The 13,294-nt window shown below is 47.9% G+C and overlaps 2 protein-coding genes across 5 annotated transcripts; one reads left to right on the top strand and one right to left on the bottom strand.

Moving 5' to 3' along the window:
- Positions 1 to 40: 40 nt before the first annotated feature.
- spc24 (SPC24 component of NDC80 kinetochore complex) lies at positions 41 to 2,013 on the top strand. Of its 3 annotated transcripts, none has more exons than XM_079365989.1 (6): positions 41 to 148; positions 723 to 898; positions 1,197 to 1,341; positions 1,429 to 1,533; positions 1,610 to 1,686; positions 1,770 to 2,013. In XM_079365989.1, exons 2-6 carry the CDS (start codon positions 733 to 735, stop codon positions 1,874 to 1,876), a joined length of 600 nt encoding a protein of 199 aa, XP_079222115.1. In that variant the 5' UTR covers positions 41 to 148; positions 723 to 732; the 3' UTR covers positions 1,877 to 2,013. The 3 variants fall into 3 exon arrangements, with proteins under 3 accessions (XP_079222115.1, XP_079222116.1, XP_079222117.1); XM_079365990.1 differs by having other exon boundaries at positions 72 to 152; positions 700 to 898; XM_079365991.1 differs by having other exon boundaries at positions 98 to 148; positions 700 to 898.
- Positions 2,014 to 3,686: 1,673 nt separating this feature from the next.
- On the bottom strand, positions 3,687 to 7,592 carry s1pr5a (sphingosine-1-phosphate receptor 5a). 2 transcript variants are annotated; one of them, XM_079366686.1, is made up of 2 exons: positions 7,409 to 7,592; positions 3,687 to 6,799 (listed from the first exon to the last, which is right to left on the bottom strand). In XM_079366686.1, the coding sequence occupies exon 2, from the start codon at positions 6,535 to 6,537 to the stop codon at positions 5,332 to 5,334; it is 1,206 nt and encodes a 401-aa protein (XP_079222812.1). In that variant the 5' UTR covers positions 6,538 to 6,799; positions 7,409 to 7,592; the 3' UTR covers positions 3,687 to 5,331. The 2 variants fall into 2 exon arrangements, with proteins under 2 accessions (XP_079222812.1, XP_079222813.1); XM_079366687.1 differs by having other exon boundaries at positions 7,398 to 7,412.
- Positions 7,593 to 13,294: the final 5,702 nt, after the last annotated feature.

The following is a 13,294-nucleotide window of genomic DNA, read 5'->3' as shown; positions in this document are numbered from 1 at the left end:
TGAAGCGTTTTGCTCGTCGATGCAGTTTCCCGCCTGTACTGTGGGTGGCGATATGCGCGGAAGCTGCAGAACTTCCGCCTAACAAACGAAGAAGAAGACGAAGCTAAGCGCGCGGGCTGAATTTGAATCCCGGAAAAAGATCTGTCCGGTAAGTTTTCCTTGTCCCAAATCTTTAATCAAAAATGATTTTACTAACTTCATTACAACACCGTGTTTTGCCGAGTCTACATGTTCACGTTTAATTTGTCTTGTTGCCATGACTACAGTGTCAGTATTTACCGTGTAACGTTTGCTTCGGTTAACCGACAAAAACAAATACAGGCGACGGTTTCATGCGTTTAAGTTACTGTTAAAAACATATAAAGACTTAGACTTAGACTTAGACTAAACTTTATTGATCCTTTGGGATGACTCCCTCAGGAAATTTAAGACTAAAGAATATAAAAGAGTGAGCAGCAGTGTTATAAAAAATATTGTTGGGGTGTTCCGGGTCAGCTGGTCACCGTGTTAACTGGTGTTTTTCAATATAATCTTCAGATACGTCTCTATTAAAAAATCATTTCTGGGCGATAACGAATAGGAGGATTACTGACGCATTTGACCGGAAGTCACCAATTAACACGGTCACCAGTTAAAGCGGAACACGGAACATACTGATTTATATCGTTAATGACGGTTGACCTTTGACCTCTCGCTCAGCTCTTTGCTGTGTTTGTTTCCAGTCTCGCCACGATGGATCAAGGTAACAAGTTAAAGGACCTGGAGATGGCGGCCGAGGCCTTGGTGGACTTCATCAACAGCAGCAAGCTGGAGCAACTGAGACGAGTGAAAGATGACCATCAGACTCTTTTTGACCAACACGCGGAGACCAAACAGATTGTGACGCAGCTTTTAAAAGGTGAACATCACCTTCACTCTGTTTAGGATTTCAGGGTTACACCGGATCCTTAAAACACCTTTAAGGTGTCTTAACAGGAAGGAACAACTTCTTCTTCTGCTGCTATTTCAGGCGGACGAGACCTGCAGGAGCAGCTCTGTTGTATTCTTCATTAAATGTTTGATCCATGTCTTTAATCAGCATCACTTTTTTGAAGCGTCAGTGTGAACGGTTTAGTTAGAATCTCCAATCAGAAGGCTTTAAATTGGATCGAAGACATTTCACGTGTGTAAACAAAGCAGCTGTCCTTCCTTCCCAGATGTGGCTCAGGTGGAGGAGAGTGCAGGTCAGAGGCTGCTCGACATGGAGGAGGAGAAGAAGCAGCGAGAGATGGAGCTGAGCAGCCTGGAGGAGCAGCTGAAGAAGTGCACAGCCAAGAGCGGGACGACAGAGTCCGAGCTGCAGTATCTTTTTTAAAGCTTCATGTGGTGACGAAACGCTACGCTAACGTTAAACCTTCCTGTTTGTCAGCTTCCTTAATCCTCCGTCAGATTCCTGCAGAGAGAGTTTGAGAGTCTGAGGAACGCCGAACACGAGCTTCAGACTCTGCAGAACGAGGTGGATGAAGACACGACGGAGATCATCCCCTCAGCTGTGTGAGTACTCCGAGTCTACCAGCACGCCGCTCCCCTCAGGGATCATTAAATCACGCCGTCGTCCCGTCTGTCGCAGGTACGTGGCTCAGGTGTACTACCTGATCACGAAGATCAAGTGGGAGTACGACACGCAACCCGGCGTCCTGAAAGGAGGTACGGTCCCGCCTCTCTCGTGTTGTCGTGCATCGCCTGTGTTTTGTGGCTTCGGATGCTCAGCGTGGTCTCTCCTCTCACAGTTCACTACGGCGCCGACTTAGCCACGCCCATCAACGTGGACACGTCGGTGCGATCTCGGAGCGACGTCAGCGACCAACTGTGGAGCTTCGTCAGCGCTGAGTGGTAGATGACGGCCGGGTGGCGGTGGCGGCGAAGTCCACGGTGCTGTGTGACATATTCATGTTAGTCTGTGAGCGTGTTGGTTCTCTTTTCTCCTCTTTGACACTTTTATTGTTTTTCAAATTAAATTTCTCGTGTTTTTTTAAGAAGTTGTTCTCTGGTTGTATTTTAGCAGCGTGGATTCAACAGAACTCGTTAAAAATACGACTTTATATTCAACACGAGACGAGACGCCATAAAACATTTCACAAAGAGCCAGGCGACGTCCTCCGCGGATGAGAAATGAAATCCTGCAGTTCATCGAGAGCTGACATGAATTCCAGCGTATAAACAAGTCGACCTCGTGTTCACACGGACACGAAGGCCGACGCCCCTTTAAGAACATTCCAGCTGATTTAGACGGCGCACTTTGTAAACAAACAAACAAACAAAATGCTAAAAATAAAAACTGGCCCGGGTGCAAAAACACAGCATACGTTACGACCTCAAGTCAATACCACGAATAAGTGACCTTTGACCTCGATTTAAAATGACTGAACTTTTATTCACTTCTTGTTGCTGTAGACAAGGCTGGGTGTTGTGATGGCCACTAGATGTCGCTGCAGATCTGTTTGATCTTCTGTCCTCGGACTTCCAGGGACGTTAGACTACACAGATTGGAGCTTCATTAATCCCTCGGGAATGTGATCCCAGCAGCAGACTGGACCGCTCTCCGGCTCCCTCCAGTCCCAACACACGCTCGTGAGAGTGTGGCTGCTCGTCCGTCTCTGTGTCCGGCCTGTGATTGGCTGGTGAAAAGTCCAGGGTGTACCCGCCTCTCGTCTGAACCTCACAGATTGAAGACATGATGAGATAAGTTCCCTGCAGGTTCGTTCTGCCCACACGGAGTCTCTGCATGTGTTGAGTTAAACTGCAGCGCTCGCTTTACCGAGAAGTGGAGCCGCTGCCGCCTCCTTCTAAAACGCCCCATCGCACCCTCACAGTGAGCGTGGCGGGCGGGTGGGCGCGTGGTTCAGAGCGTGCAGGGTGACACCACTCACACGATAACCGAGAGGAACCTCGCAGCGCCGTGTGGTTTCCTGACGGTAAACACGGCGTCTGTGGGGATGTTTGTTTCTGCAGCTTCTTGTGCAGCTCCGACACGGACAGCGGTTCACACGTGGCTCATGTGCGTCTGTTTGACTGTATCCTCACTCTCTTTTTTTTTCACTGACTGTGTGTTTGATAAAATTACAGTCAACAATTTGACCTCGATAAGAATTCTGCAGCTTCGTGTTTCCCCTTTTCTCTTCACGATCAGTTATTATTCACTCAGAGGATCTGCAGAGGTCTTTATTTTATTTATTATTTTTTTTATATACTTTATTAATCCCACCAGGGGAAATTCGTTTTTTTCACTCTGCTTTAATGGAGAGGTCTCAGAGTGAGGGGGCTGCCCACAGCGAGCGCTCCAGAGCAGTTTTTGGGGTTCGGTGCCTTGCTCAGGGGCACCTCGGCAGTGCTCAGGAAATGGACTGGCACCTCTCCAGCTACCAGACCAGTTTCCGGACTTGGTCCGTGCCGGGACTTGAACCGGCGACCCTCCGGTTCCCAACCCAGGTCCCTACAGACTGAGCTACTGCAGAAACAGGTGCAGTGTTTTAGCATACATGCTAATTGCAGGGACACACGGGGGACTCCAGCGCCCCCTGCAGGGACACACAGGGGACTTCAGCGCCCCCTGCAGGGACACACGGGGGACGACACTCAGGCTTCGTCCTGTGTAGGCTTCGTCTGTGCATCGAACTAGATCAGTGAGTAATGAACAAACAGACGTGTAAACTTCATTCACGTTTTTATTCAGTGCACATATAAAAGTGGCAGCATAATTTAAGTGAGTTTTTTTTTTTACAAACAATAAAAACTGCAGCTCAGAAAAGATATTTATATTTACAAAGTAGCTAAAAAAACATCAGTCAATATATTTAATCTTTACATTTATGTACAACATGTCTCCTTGATTGTGTTTGGAGCTGGCACGCTCGGTCGTCCCGGCTGATATCAGCTCGTTCTTACAGGAGTGAGCGATGAACGGCGAGCTCTGCACGCCGCGGCGTCTGTCCCTCGAGCTCGTTAAACTGACACGGCGTCAGAAAACATCGTCTGTCGGGTTTAATTGCTTCTCCTCATTCATCAAGTGTTGCTACATCTGTCAAAAGGACCTCCAAAGCTGCAAACCGCTCCCCCCCCCCCCCCCCTCCGGGCTGCGTCAGGCCGCTGCGCCTCTCATCTCCAGCGACGAGACCTCGACCAACAACGCAGCTGACCAAAACTCACATGGCAGAAATTACACGGTTTTGGCTGCAGCGTTTTGGGTGTGGATGCTCTCTGTGTTTGTAACAACATATTATTAAAGTCTTCACAGGGAGAGGACACGAGGATAAATCTGCCGCCGGGCTGCACAAGATTTATCCTCCTGTCCTAATCGTTTGCACATTTGCAAATGCAAATCCTTTTTTTTTTTTTTTTTTCAGCTCATGCATAAACTCCAACAAGAAAGTGGTCTTAATATATGAGGATGTTAAAAACTTCCACAGGACGTCACGTCTCCTTTTATGGTTTAAGATTTAGAAAAAGAAGCACAGATGGTGCACAGGCTCGGCCTCTGCGTACGGAGGCCGGGAGGTGTCAGAAGCTCGAAGAAGAAGACTCAAAAACATGCAACACAAATGCAGGGTTGTGATGCTGGCGTCGTGCATGAATGTTGTTTCAGCTGTTTCAGCCGAGCCTTTGAACACTTCCGGCCCAGTACCCCCCCCCCCGAACACGAGCAGACACAAACTGGCAACAGATGAAACCTGAAAGAGAAACGAGACGCATCGCATCGTCACATCACGACCTCAAGCACACACAAAACAGAAACTGCAGAGTGACCACAAAGATGACAAACACACACAGGACAATAAAAGCAGCAGATGCAACAGAAGGACAAAAACGAGCACCAGAGATGCAAAAAAAAAAATGTTGAACACAGACGAAAAGAATCTCAGAGAGACGAAAGACAAAGTGGTCACAAAGACGCGCAAGGAAACCAAAACATTCACAAAGAAGCGACACAAAGGTCGGGTCACAAAAGGACAAACTGATGAAAACATGAGAAGAGACGCAACAAAGCCTGGAGATGCGAGGACAAAGAGACACGTGGGAGACGCACAAACAGAGGCTTAAAATGTCCCATAAAAGACGACGGAAGGACTTTCAAGGAGGCGTGAAAATAATAAAAAGACAAATGAACCACAGTCACATTGTGTCACATTACATCAGATCTGGGGGGGTAAGGTGGGGGGGTGGGGGGGGTACTTCTGTTTTATGTCCGTCACTGCATCGAGGGTGAAACCAAAACGGCGGCCGAGTGCAACGACTGGCGAGCTTATGAAGAGACAGCAGAGTCTAACCCCGAGTGTTGGCTCTGGAGCTGCTCGGTCACGTTTTGGACATTCGGGGGTAAATGGCTTTGATGGTGGACGGGGTAAAGTTCCCGGAGGACACCGTCGTCTCCAGCCCCTCCAGTCTGTGCGAGGCGGCGTCCGCCTTACTCGTGCTGCACTCCAGGAAGGGCATCCCGATCTTCTTCACCTGGCCGTCTTTGGTCAGGAGGCAGTGTCGGCAGAGCAGCCGGAGGATGGCCCGCCTCATGTCCTTGCTGGTCAGCGTGTAGATGATCGGGTTCAGGAGCGAGTTCAACATGGCGATGCCCAGGAAGTAGTCCGCTTTTAAGAGCACGGCGCAGCTCTTGGCTGGACAGCAGAAGTCGAGCACCAGGAAGATGAAGAGCGGCAGCCAGCAGACGATGAAGACTCCCAGGACGATGGTGACCGTCTTGAGCAGCGCCATGTACTTCTGGGACTTCCTGTAGAGGCCTTTCCTTTGGGGGACCGACGCCAGGCGCTGCGTGTTCGACTTCACGATGCGGAAGATGCGCACGTAGAGCACCACGATGGACATGAGGATGGCGCTGAAGATGGTGATGCAGAAGAGGACGTAGCTCTTGGCGTAGAGCGGGAGGACGGTGGAGCAGCGGTCCAGCTGTCCGATACAGTTCCAACCCAGGACCGGAAGGATCCCGAGGAGCACCGACAGAACCCAGCTGGCTCCGATCAGAGCGAACATCCGGCCCTGCTTGTCCCCTTGATACGGCTTCATCCTCACCATGGTGACGTGACGCTCTATGGCGATGGCGAGCAGGCTGATGACGGAGGCGGCCAGCATGATGAACACGCCCCCCTCCCTGAGGAACCACATGACCGGGGTCATGTTTAAGGTGTTGGCGCCGGACATGATGATGTTCACCATGTAGGTGAAACCCGCCAGCAGGTCGGACAAAGTCAGGTTTCCCAGTAAGTAGTACATGGGCAGGTGAAACTTCTTGTTCTTCCAGATGGCGAGCAGCACCACGGCGTTCTCGGCGACGATGAGGAGGCAGACCAGCAGGAAGACGATGGCCTCTGGAGTGAGCCCGTCTTTGTACTTGTTCTCCTTCAGCTTGCCCGTGTAGTTGTAGTGCTCGATGATGACTGCGTTGCTCTGGTACTCACGAAACATCCGAAGCAGGTTTCCTGTGGAGGGGGGCAGCGGGACGGCGGACGGAGCCATGGCAGCGTAGGCGGCTTGTAAAGACTCTGTGGACATTTTTAGTGCTTCCAGAAAAAAAAGTTAGTTCCCCCTTCGTCGTCTTCTTTTTTTTATCACATTTAAAAAAAAATTAGATCCACAGAGAAGGTGTCATTTAGTCCTCTGATGATGCATTTTAGTCTTTAAAACTTTAACAAAAAACGGACAAAATGTTCCTGTGAGAAGGGGGGCGGGGGGGGGGCTTCCTGTGGTTATTGTTTTTCAAAAATCACATCTGTCCAATGCCCTGGTTGAACACTAGAGGGCGCTGAGCGCGAACCTGCAAAGAACCAGAGGAGAAAAAGTTAGTGTGGAAAACTGGAGGATTTAAGAGTCTAATTAATAAACCTCTCAGACTCCTTCAAGATGTTCAGACATGATCAGCTGAACGTGAGAGATGACAAACAGATTAAAGAATTAGACATTAAAGAGGGTTAATGAGAAGTTGCATACAAAGTTTAAACCGGGTTTTTATCTTCACATTATTTTCGTTTTATTCCTTTAAATATTTAAACACGTTTTTAAACACAAGTTTTTAACTAAAACACAAAAATATTGTTAAATACATTTCCCAAAGGCGACTTCTTTTATATTCTGTATCTATATTCTGTAGATCTATATCAACTGCAGCTCCTGAATGTACCGACAGAAACACATGAAGTATTCCTGATTGTGTTGATCATTTTTAGCATCTGTGCATATTGACACAAACCGGCTGATTGAATCTTCTTTGATTATGTGAATGTGTGATTTCTTTACAATAATTCATCTGGTCACGTGCAGTAAAAACACACTTAGTAAGTGAACGGAATAAAGTCAAACAGTGGAGTTAAAGATGTCGTTGCATCCATTCAAGTTACGATAAATGGCAGACACACATTTCACTCACCTGTACGGGACCACGAGCTCAGAAAGTCACTTAGTAAAGTTTCCCCTCACGCACCTGTAAAGACGTGTAAAGATCCAGTGAGTCTCTGCGCAGAGGACTCTGCAGGTCTCTGCACCACAGCGACATGAGAGTGTGAGGAGGGACCGGAGCGGGGCAGGACTCAACACGCTGCAGTGGGTTGGGTTTGCCCTTCAACGAATTCACCCCCCCCCCCTCCCGCTGCCTCCTCCGTCTGACCCCCAGAGTTCGTTTCTGATTTGCCCTGAGGAGGATTAGAGCTCGATGACAGATGATGCGTTGCGTGTTTGTCCTTCAAACAGAGGAGGGAGAAAGTGAGATTTGGAGCTCTATCAGTTTGCCCTCAGGTGCACGCGCGTCTGTTATCCCTCCTCTTCCGTTTGTGTATTTAATATGCTTTCAAAGTGTAATTACGTCCGCATGTTGCTCTTCAGGTTTGTCAGATTACGTGGGAACCTCTCGCTCCCTGCCACAGTCAGTAAGAGAGAAAACATCACACCGAAATCTCCAAACCACACGTTCATTTGTCGGAGGGGGGAAAAAATAGTAATTTGTGAGAGTGGAGCAGCTGCACTCCAGAAATCCCACATTTCAGAAAATAACTCCCCAAAGATCGGCTTCATCTGTAATTATCTTTCAGCCCACACATCAAAAAACTCCCTTTTTGGGGGCAAACATGCCATTTAAACGTGCCCCCCCCCCCTCAGATGACATGTGTGGAAACATCAAAATACACTGACTAATTATTTTCTCATGAAAAAGCAAATTCAGATTAAATATTCAGTATTTCAACATTTTCAGAGCTTCTCCTGACAGCACATTGGCTTCATTTGTAATTATCTTCAAACCCACATTTTAAAAAAACTTCCTCTTTTTGGGGCAACGTGCCATTTAAATGTCCTTCTTTCCCCTCAAATGACTTTGTGTCGCAACATTTAAAAACTCTGAATGATCATTTGTTTGTGTTAATTATAAGAACTTGTCGAAATGTTGCACGAGCCTACAAATAAACCCTTCTGTGATAAATTCAGAGGTTTTAATGTGCAAATATTCTGTATTTCAACATTTTAACCGCTCGCTTCACTTGTAATTAAACCTCCATTTAAAAAAAATATGTTTTAGAGCTAATGCCTCGTGTGAAGGCCTCTTAAGTTTCCTCTAAAGACAGATGTGAGGACTTTTAAAAACTCTTGAATAAAGCGCGTCGTCTCCAACTTCAAGTGATCGCTTTCACATGTCCTTCGTTTAAAAGACTCAAAATGTCGAGCTTCCACTTTTAGGCGACATTTGAAGAACAAACACTCCGTCTTTGTTTTCACTCGGTGCTGGAGGACCAAAGTGGCGAATTACGTAAGGTGGACCCGGCCTTCTCTAAACAGGAAGCTGCCTCATTGTGCCTCGAAAGGAGAGGGATATCCTCCATGAAGTCAGCGGGAGGAACTGACGCAGAGCCGTGACTCCAGAGTGACGTTTCACCAACACTGAAGGCCACATAATCAACACTTTACTCATTTCCACATCTGGAAAAACACACGAGTTTACTGACCTCGTTTACGGCTTTAAAATCAGTCCAGTCGTTAAGATGCTGCTCTTAAAGGAGCAGTCTGTAGCTCCGCCCCCTAGTGTTTAAAACATGTACTGCAGTCTAAACTCTAATCATCACAGAGAGCTGGCTCCGCCCCCTCCTCTCACACAGCTCTGCATGTGGTGGACACTGTAGCTTCAGTGTTTAGCCAGCTCTGCATGTGGTGGACACTGTAGCTTCAGTGTTTAGCCAGCTCTGCATGTGGTGGACGCTGTAGCTTCAGTGTTTAGCCAGCTCTGCATGTGGTGGACGCTGTAGCTTCAGTGTTTAGCCAGCTCTGCATGTGGTGGACACTGTAGCTTCAGTGTTTAGCCAGCTCTGCATGTGGTGGACACTGTAGCTTCAGTGTCTAGCCTGCTCTTGAAACCTTTCTCCCGAAGCACAGAGTCTGCGATGTGTCTTCATGTTAATGCTGCGTGTAGTTCAACACTGGATTCTTTCTAGAATTGTTTCTTCTTTGTTTTGTGTCTGCAGCTTCTCTTCACACCTGCTGCTTTGGGCTCGCTGCCTTTTCCCTCCCAGGTGGCGTCTGCCTGCTCCTGTGGATGACTCGTCTTTTCCTGCCTGTGCTCCGCTCTCCCTCAGGGCCCACCCAAGTCATAAGCAGGCTGAAGTGCTCAGTCAGCCTGAGCAGCAGCCCCCCCCCCTGCACCCCCCCGCTGTGACACTGTGACAGCCTCTCAGCGTGCCACCTCTGATTAGTTAACACACAAAGACATGACAGCAGGACTCTGAGCTCTGTCTTTTCTGTCTCTTCTCCTCCAGCGGGGATCTCCTCTGTCACGGCGTCTCCTCCCTGAGGCCTCCAGCACTTTCAGAGCAGAGTGACCGGCACAGACCCCCCCCTCCTCCCCGTCCCCGTCGCCCCGCTGCCTCAGGGTTTGGGTGGTGGAGGGGGCTTTTCTTTATTCAGCATGTTCTGTTCATGTTCTTTTTTTTTTCCTGTGACGTTAATCAGCAGTAGGAAGGGAAGTCGGTCAGTCCTGCTTTTGTCAGGACGGCCGGCTTCAGATTGACCGCCTGCTTGTCTGGCTGCTGCTTGTCAGTGACAAATGAGCCGCTTGTTTAAGTCACAGGATAAAATGAGGGCGGTTACACGATGCACACAGAGGAAATCTTCACGAGCACAGATCTCCAAATGATTCATCCCCCTTCTGTTTTTGAAGACGAAGAGAAAATGCTTTCTTGACAGTATAAAACCTTCCGTCATTGCAGCACGTGTTCGTCAGGCCGCTGCTTCAGGGCCCCGAGTCGTTGCCTGCTTTGCCTTTTTTTCTGCTCGTGGCAGAGTCACAGACTTTTGACTATATTTCCTGTGACGTTTTGAATGTTTTCTGAATTATACGAACCAGGAACAAAAGCAGTGTTTGAGAAAATAACTGTGAGTACTTTTGGACGGGGTGACGGGTCATGTGCGACTTTTCCGAAGCGTGAAGCGACTTAAATCTAATTTATATAAAGTGTGTTTGGGGTTCAGTTCACACACCTTTTTCTTTTTTTATATAAAAGCTCTGCATCTCACTAAGTGTGAACTCGGTCACGCTCTGCTCTGAGGTGTTAGCGCTGACCTTATGATGAGAAATCACACCTTTCAAAATGAAACTCTCACCTCTCGCTCAGTCAAGTTATTTCACAGAACAAAGGACAGAATACACACCTCTCTAATTCAGATGATTAGTGCTTGTTTTCTTCTCTCTTTGAGTTTGTAAGTATTTGGAGAGCCTCGAGTTTTTCGACTGAAAGATTGACGATGTTTTTGTTTCTCGTCTTCTGTTTTCTGTCTGAAACTTTCAAAATCACACAGCAAATGAATTCAGAGTTTTCCTTCTAAATCGCAGGACAAGCAGCCGATCAGTGGAGGTCTCTCCCGATCCGCTCTGTATGAGACCGGGACAAGACGATCCCGAGACCTTCACCATGGCCAGAACCTGATAAGGATTATCTCTGCAGCTCTGACGCCTCATTAACTAAAGGAAACGGTTGCTTGAGTGCAGATCAGTCAGAGGTCTAATGATGGATTCAGACACGTTCACATTCTGGATGGTCTGTTAGCTCGTGCGCTCACAACGAGGTGTTAGCGCTAACTAAGGGCGTCGTCACGTCGTCTTTGGAAAGCGCCGAGCGTCTTTCCTTTGGAGTGAGGGTGAGGCCGAGGTCAAGAATATTTTGTACCTCCTCCTGTGTGTGTGTTTGTGTGTGTGTGTGTGTGTGTGTTTGTGTTTTGATGGGAAAAAAAATGCTGCTTAAAACGAGTCGGGGAAAACACAGGAACTTAAATGCAGAGTCCAGCAGATTTATGGGAACCCTGGAAATAGCCCTCCTTTGTGAGCGTCCAGCCTCCCTGCGCCGGCTTCATGTGTGCAGCTGTGCCGGGCAGCGACCCCACTTTGAGCTCTTAATAAGGGGAAGTGTGAGAAGCATTTCTCCTGCCTCGATGTATTTCTAAAAATCGACACTTTCTGCCTGTCGTCGTCGTCTCCGGCCTCCAGCTGCTCCGTCTGCACGTTTGGTCGTCTTTTCTTTTCTTACAAACCTCAACGTCTCATTCGGATTCACATCGTTTTGCTTCTGCGAGCTTTTATTCAAACCGAGCACGACCACAGAGCGGCCTGCTGCACCGCTCCTCCTCCTCCTCCTGCCTCCCTCTTCAGCTCTGTGTTTCTTCTATCATGCAAACACATGCAAATCAAACATGCGGCATTTACACACAGTCGGCTCGGTGGCCGTTCACATCTGGTTTGTTTGTCTCTTCATACAGTTGTTTTTCTAACTATATTCCTGTGTGGATTTTTGTCTCAGTCAGCGGGAAAAGTTTTGTGGGGGTGACTTAAGTCAGAAGGGGATTAGTGGTATAAATAAACACAGGAAGGGGCGACCATTTGGGACCATTTGATTTAAGCATAACCCGAGCGTATGTTGTGTCTGTATGCAAACACAAACATCCTTACGTCCTATTTCTCACTCTCAGCCCGGCAGTTTGAGCTCGAAGCCGTGCCGTGGGTAACTTATTGTTTATTAAAAGTCTCGGCCCACTTCCATCTGTGTTTATTAAAAGTCCTCGGAGGCAGAACGGAGCGGCGTGCCGGCCTGCAGAGAGACAGAATCTGTCCTGTATTTAGACGTAAATAGAGACAGCTCAGACGCAGAGTGTTCTCCCTCATTAGTCAAATCACTGCTGCTTTTTTCTATTTGCATTTCACTTAATTGCTTTAGTCACATTCACTGGCACAGCATGACGCCTTCTCTTCCTGTTTAGCCGAAGCTAACGCTTCACAGCTGATTTTATTATTCGAACAGTTTGGAAAATATACAAAGATTGATGTGAAATCTGTTTATTAAAGGAGCAGTATGTAACTCTGACCCCTAGTGTATGAAATGGGTACTGCAGGCCAAATGTATAACTGTAGAGAGCATCTATATGTATATATTGTAAAGTACATTAAAGTATTGAAAGCAGTATTTAGCAGGGTGAAGTGTCAGTGGTTAAAGTTACTGTCCTATTGTGCTTCTCTTCTTCCTGCGCCCTCATATCTGACCTCTGACCCTTTATCCTCTCTGTGAGGCCGAGTCGAGATAAAGCCCAGGAGGCGGCAGGTCAACCCTGATAAAGACGCATTCTTTCCTAATTAAGTTTCTCTGTCAGGGTTGAACGTCTTACAGCGTCAACGACTGCACGATGATGCTCAACCTGAAAATGCCTCTTTTGTTTTTCCCCCTAAAGAAGTCGACGTTTTTCCACAGTGACAGTATCCACCACAGAGGCTGTCATTGATCCGTCTCTGGCTGGCATGTCGTGGTCACAGAGAGGCTAACTCATGCTGTAATACATTAGATCTTTTTTTTCCACATTAGCTGTCGGGGGGTGAGATGTGAACGAGCGGTTTTATGAAAGCTGGTTTTGTCCATCCTGCAGCAGTTTGGGATGAGTTCATCTTGGAGGACAGAATGGAAGAAAGAGCGGAGCGGCGTTCCCACATTGAGGAGAGGAGAGGGGCGAGGGGGGGGGGGGGCGACGTCCTGCATGGTGACTCACCCCGAGTCATGAGAATTAGTAACCAGGCTTTGTGAAATGTATTCAAGCTTCTTTAATTACGAACACAGCAACAAGCCCGTGAAGCGTCTCTGTCGGGGATCAGGTTCTCGGAAGAGCTCTCTCACTTCCTCGCAGAGCGAGCGAGGGCGTTCAGTCGTAAACGGCTCCTGTTGTTTGATGACGACGTTCGGGAACTTCATCATCTCTCTCCGAGGACTGAACCTCCGTCTTTGTGTCCGTTTCAGGTTCT

This window comes from Symphodus melops (assembly GCF_947650265.1).
Source record: "Symphodus melops genome assembly, chromosome: 17".
Classification (NCBI taxonomy): Eukaryota; Metazoa; Chordata; class Actinopteri; order Labriformes; family Labridae; genus Symphodus; species Symphodus melops.
This window is presented reverse-complemented; position numbering and strand designations above follow the sequence as displayed.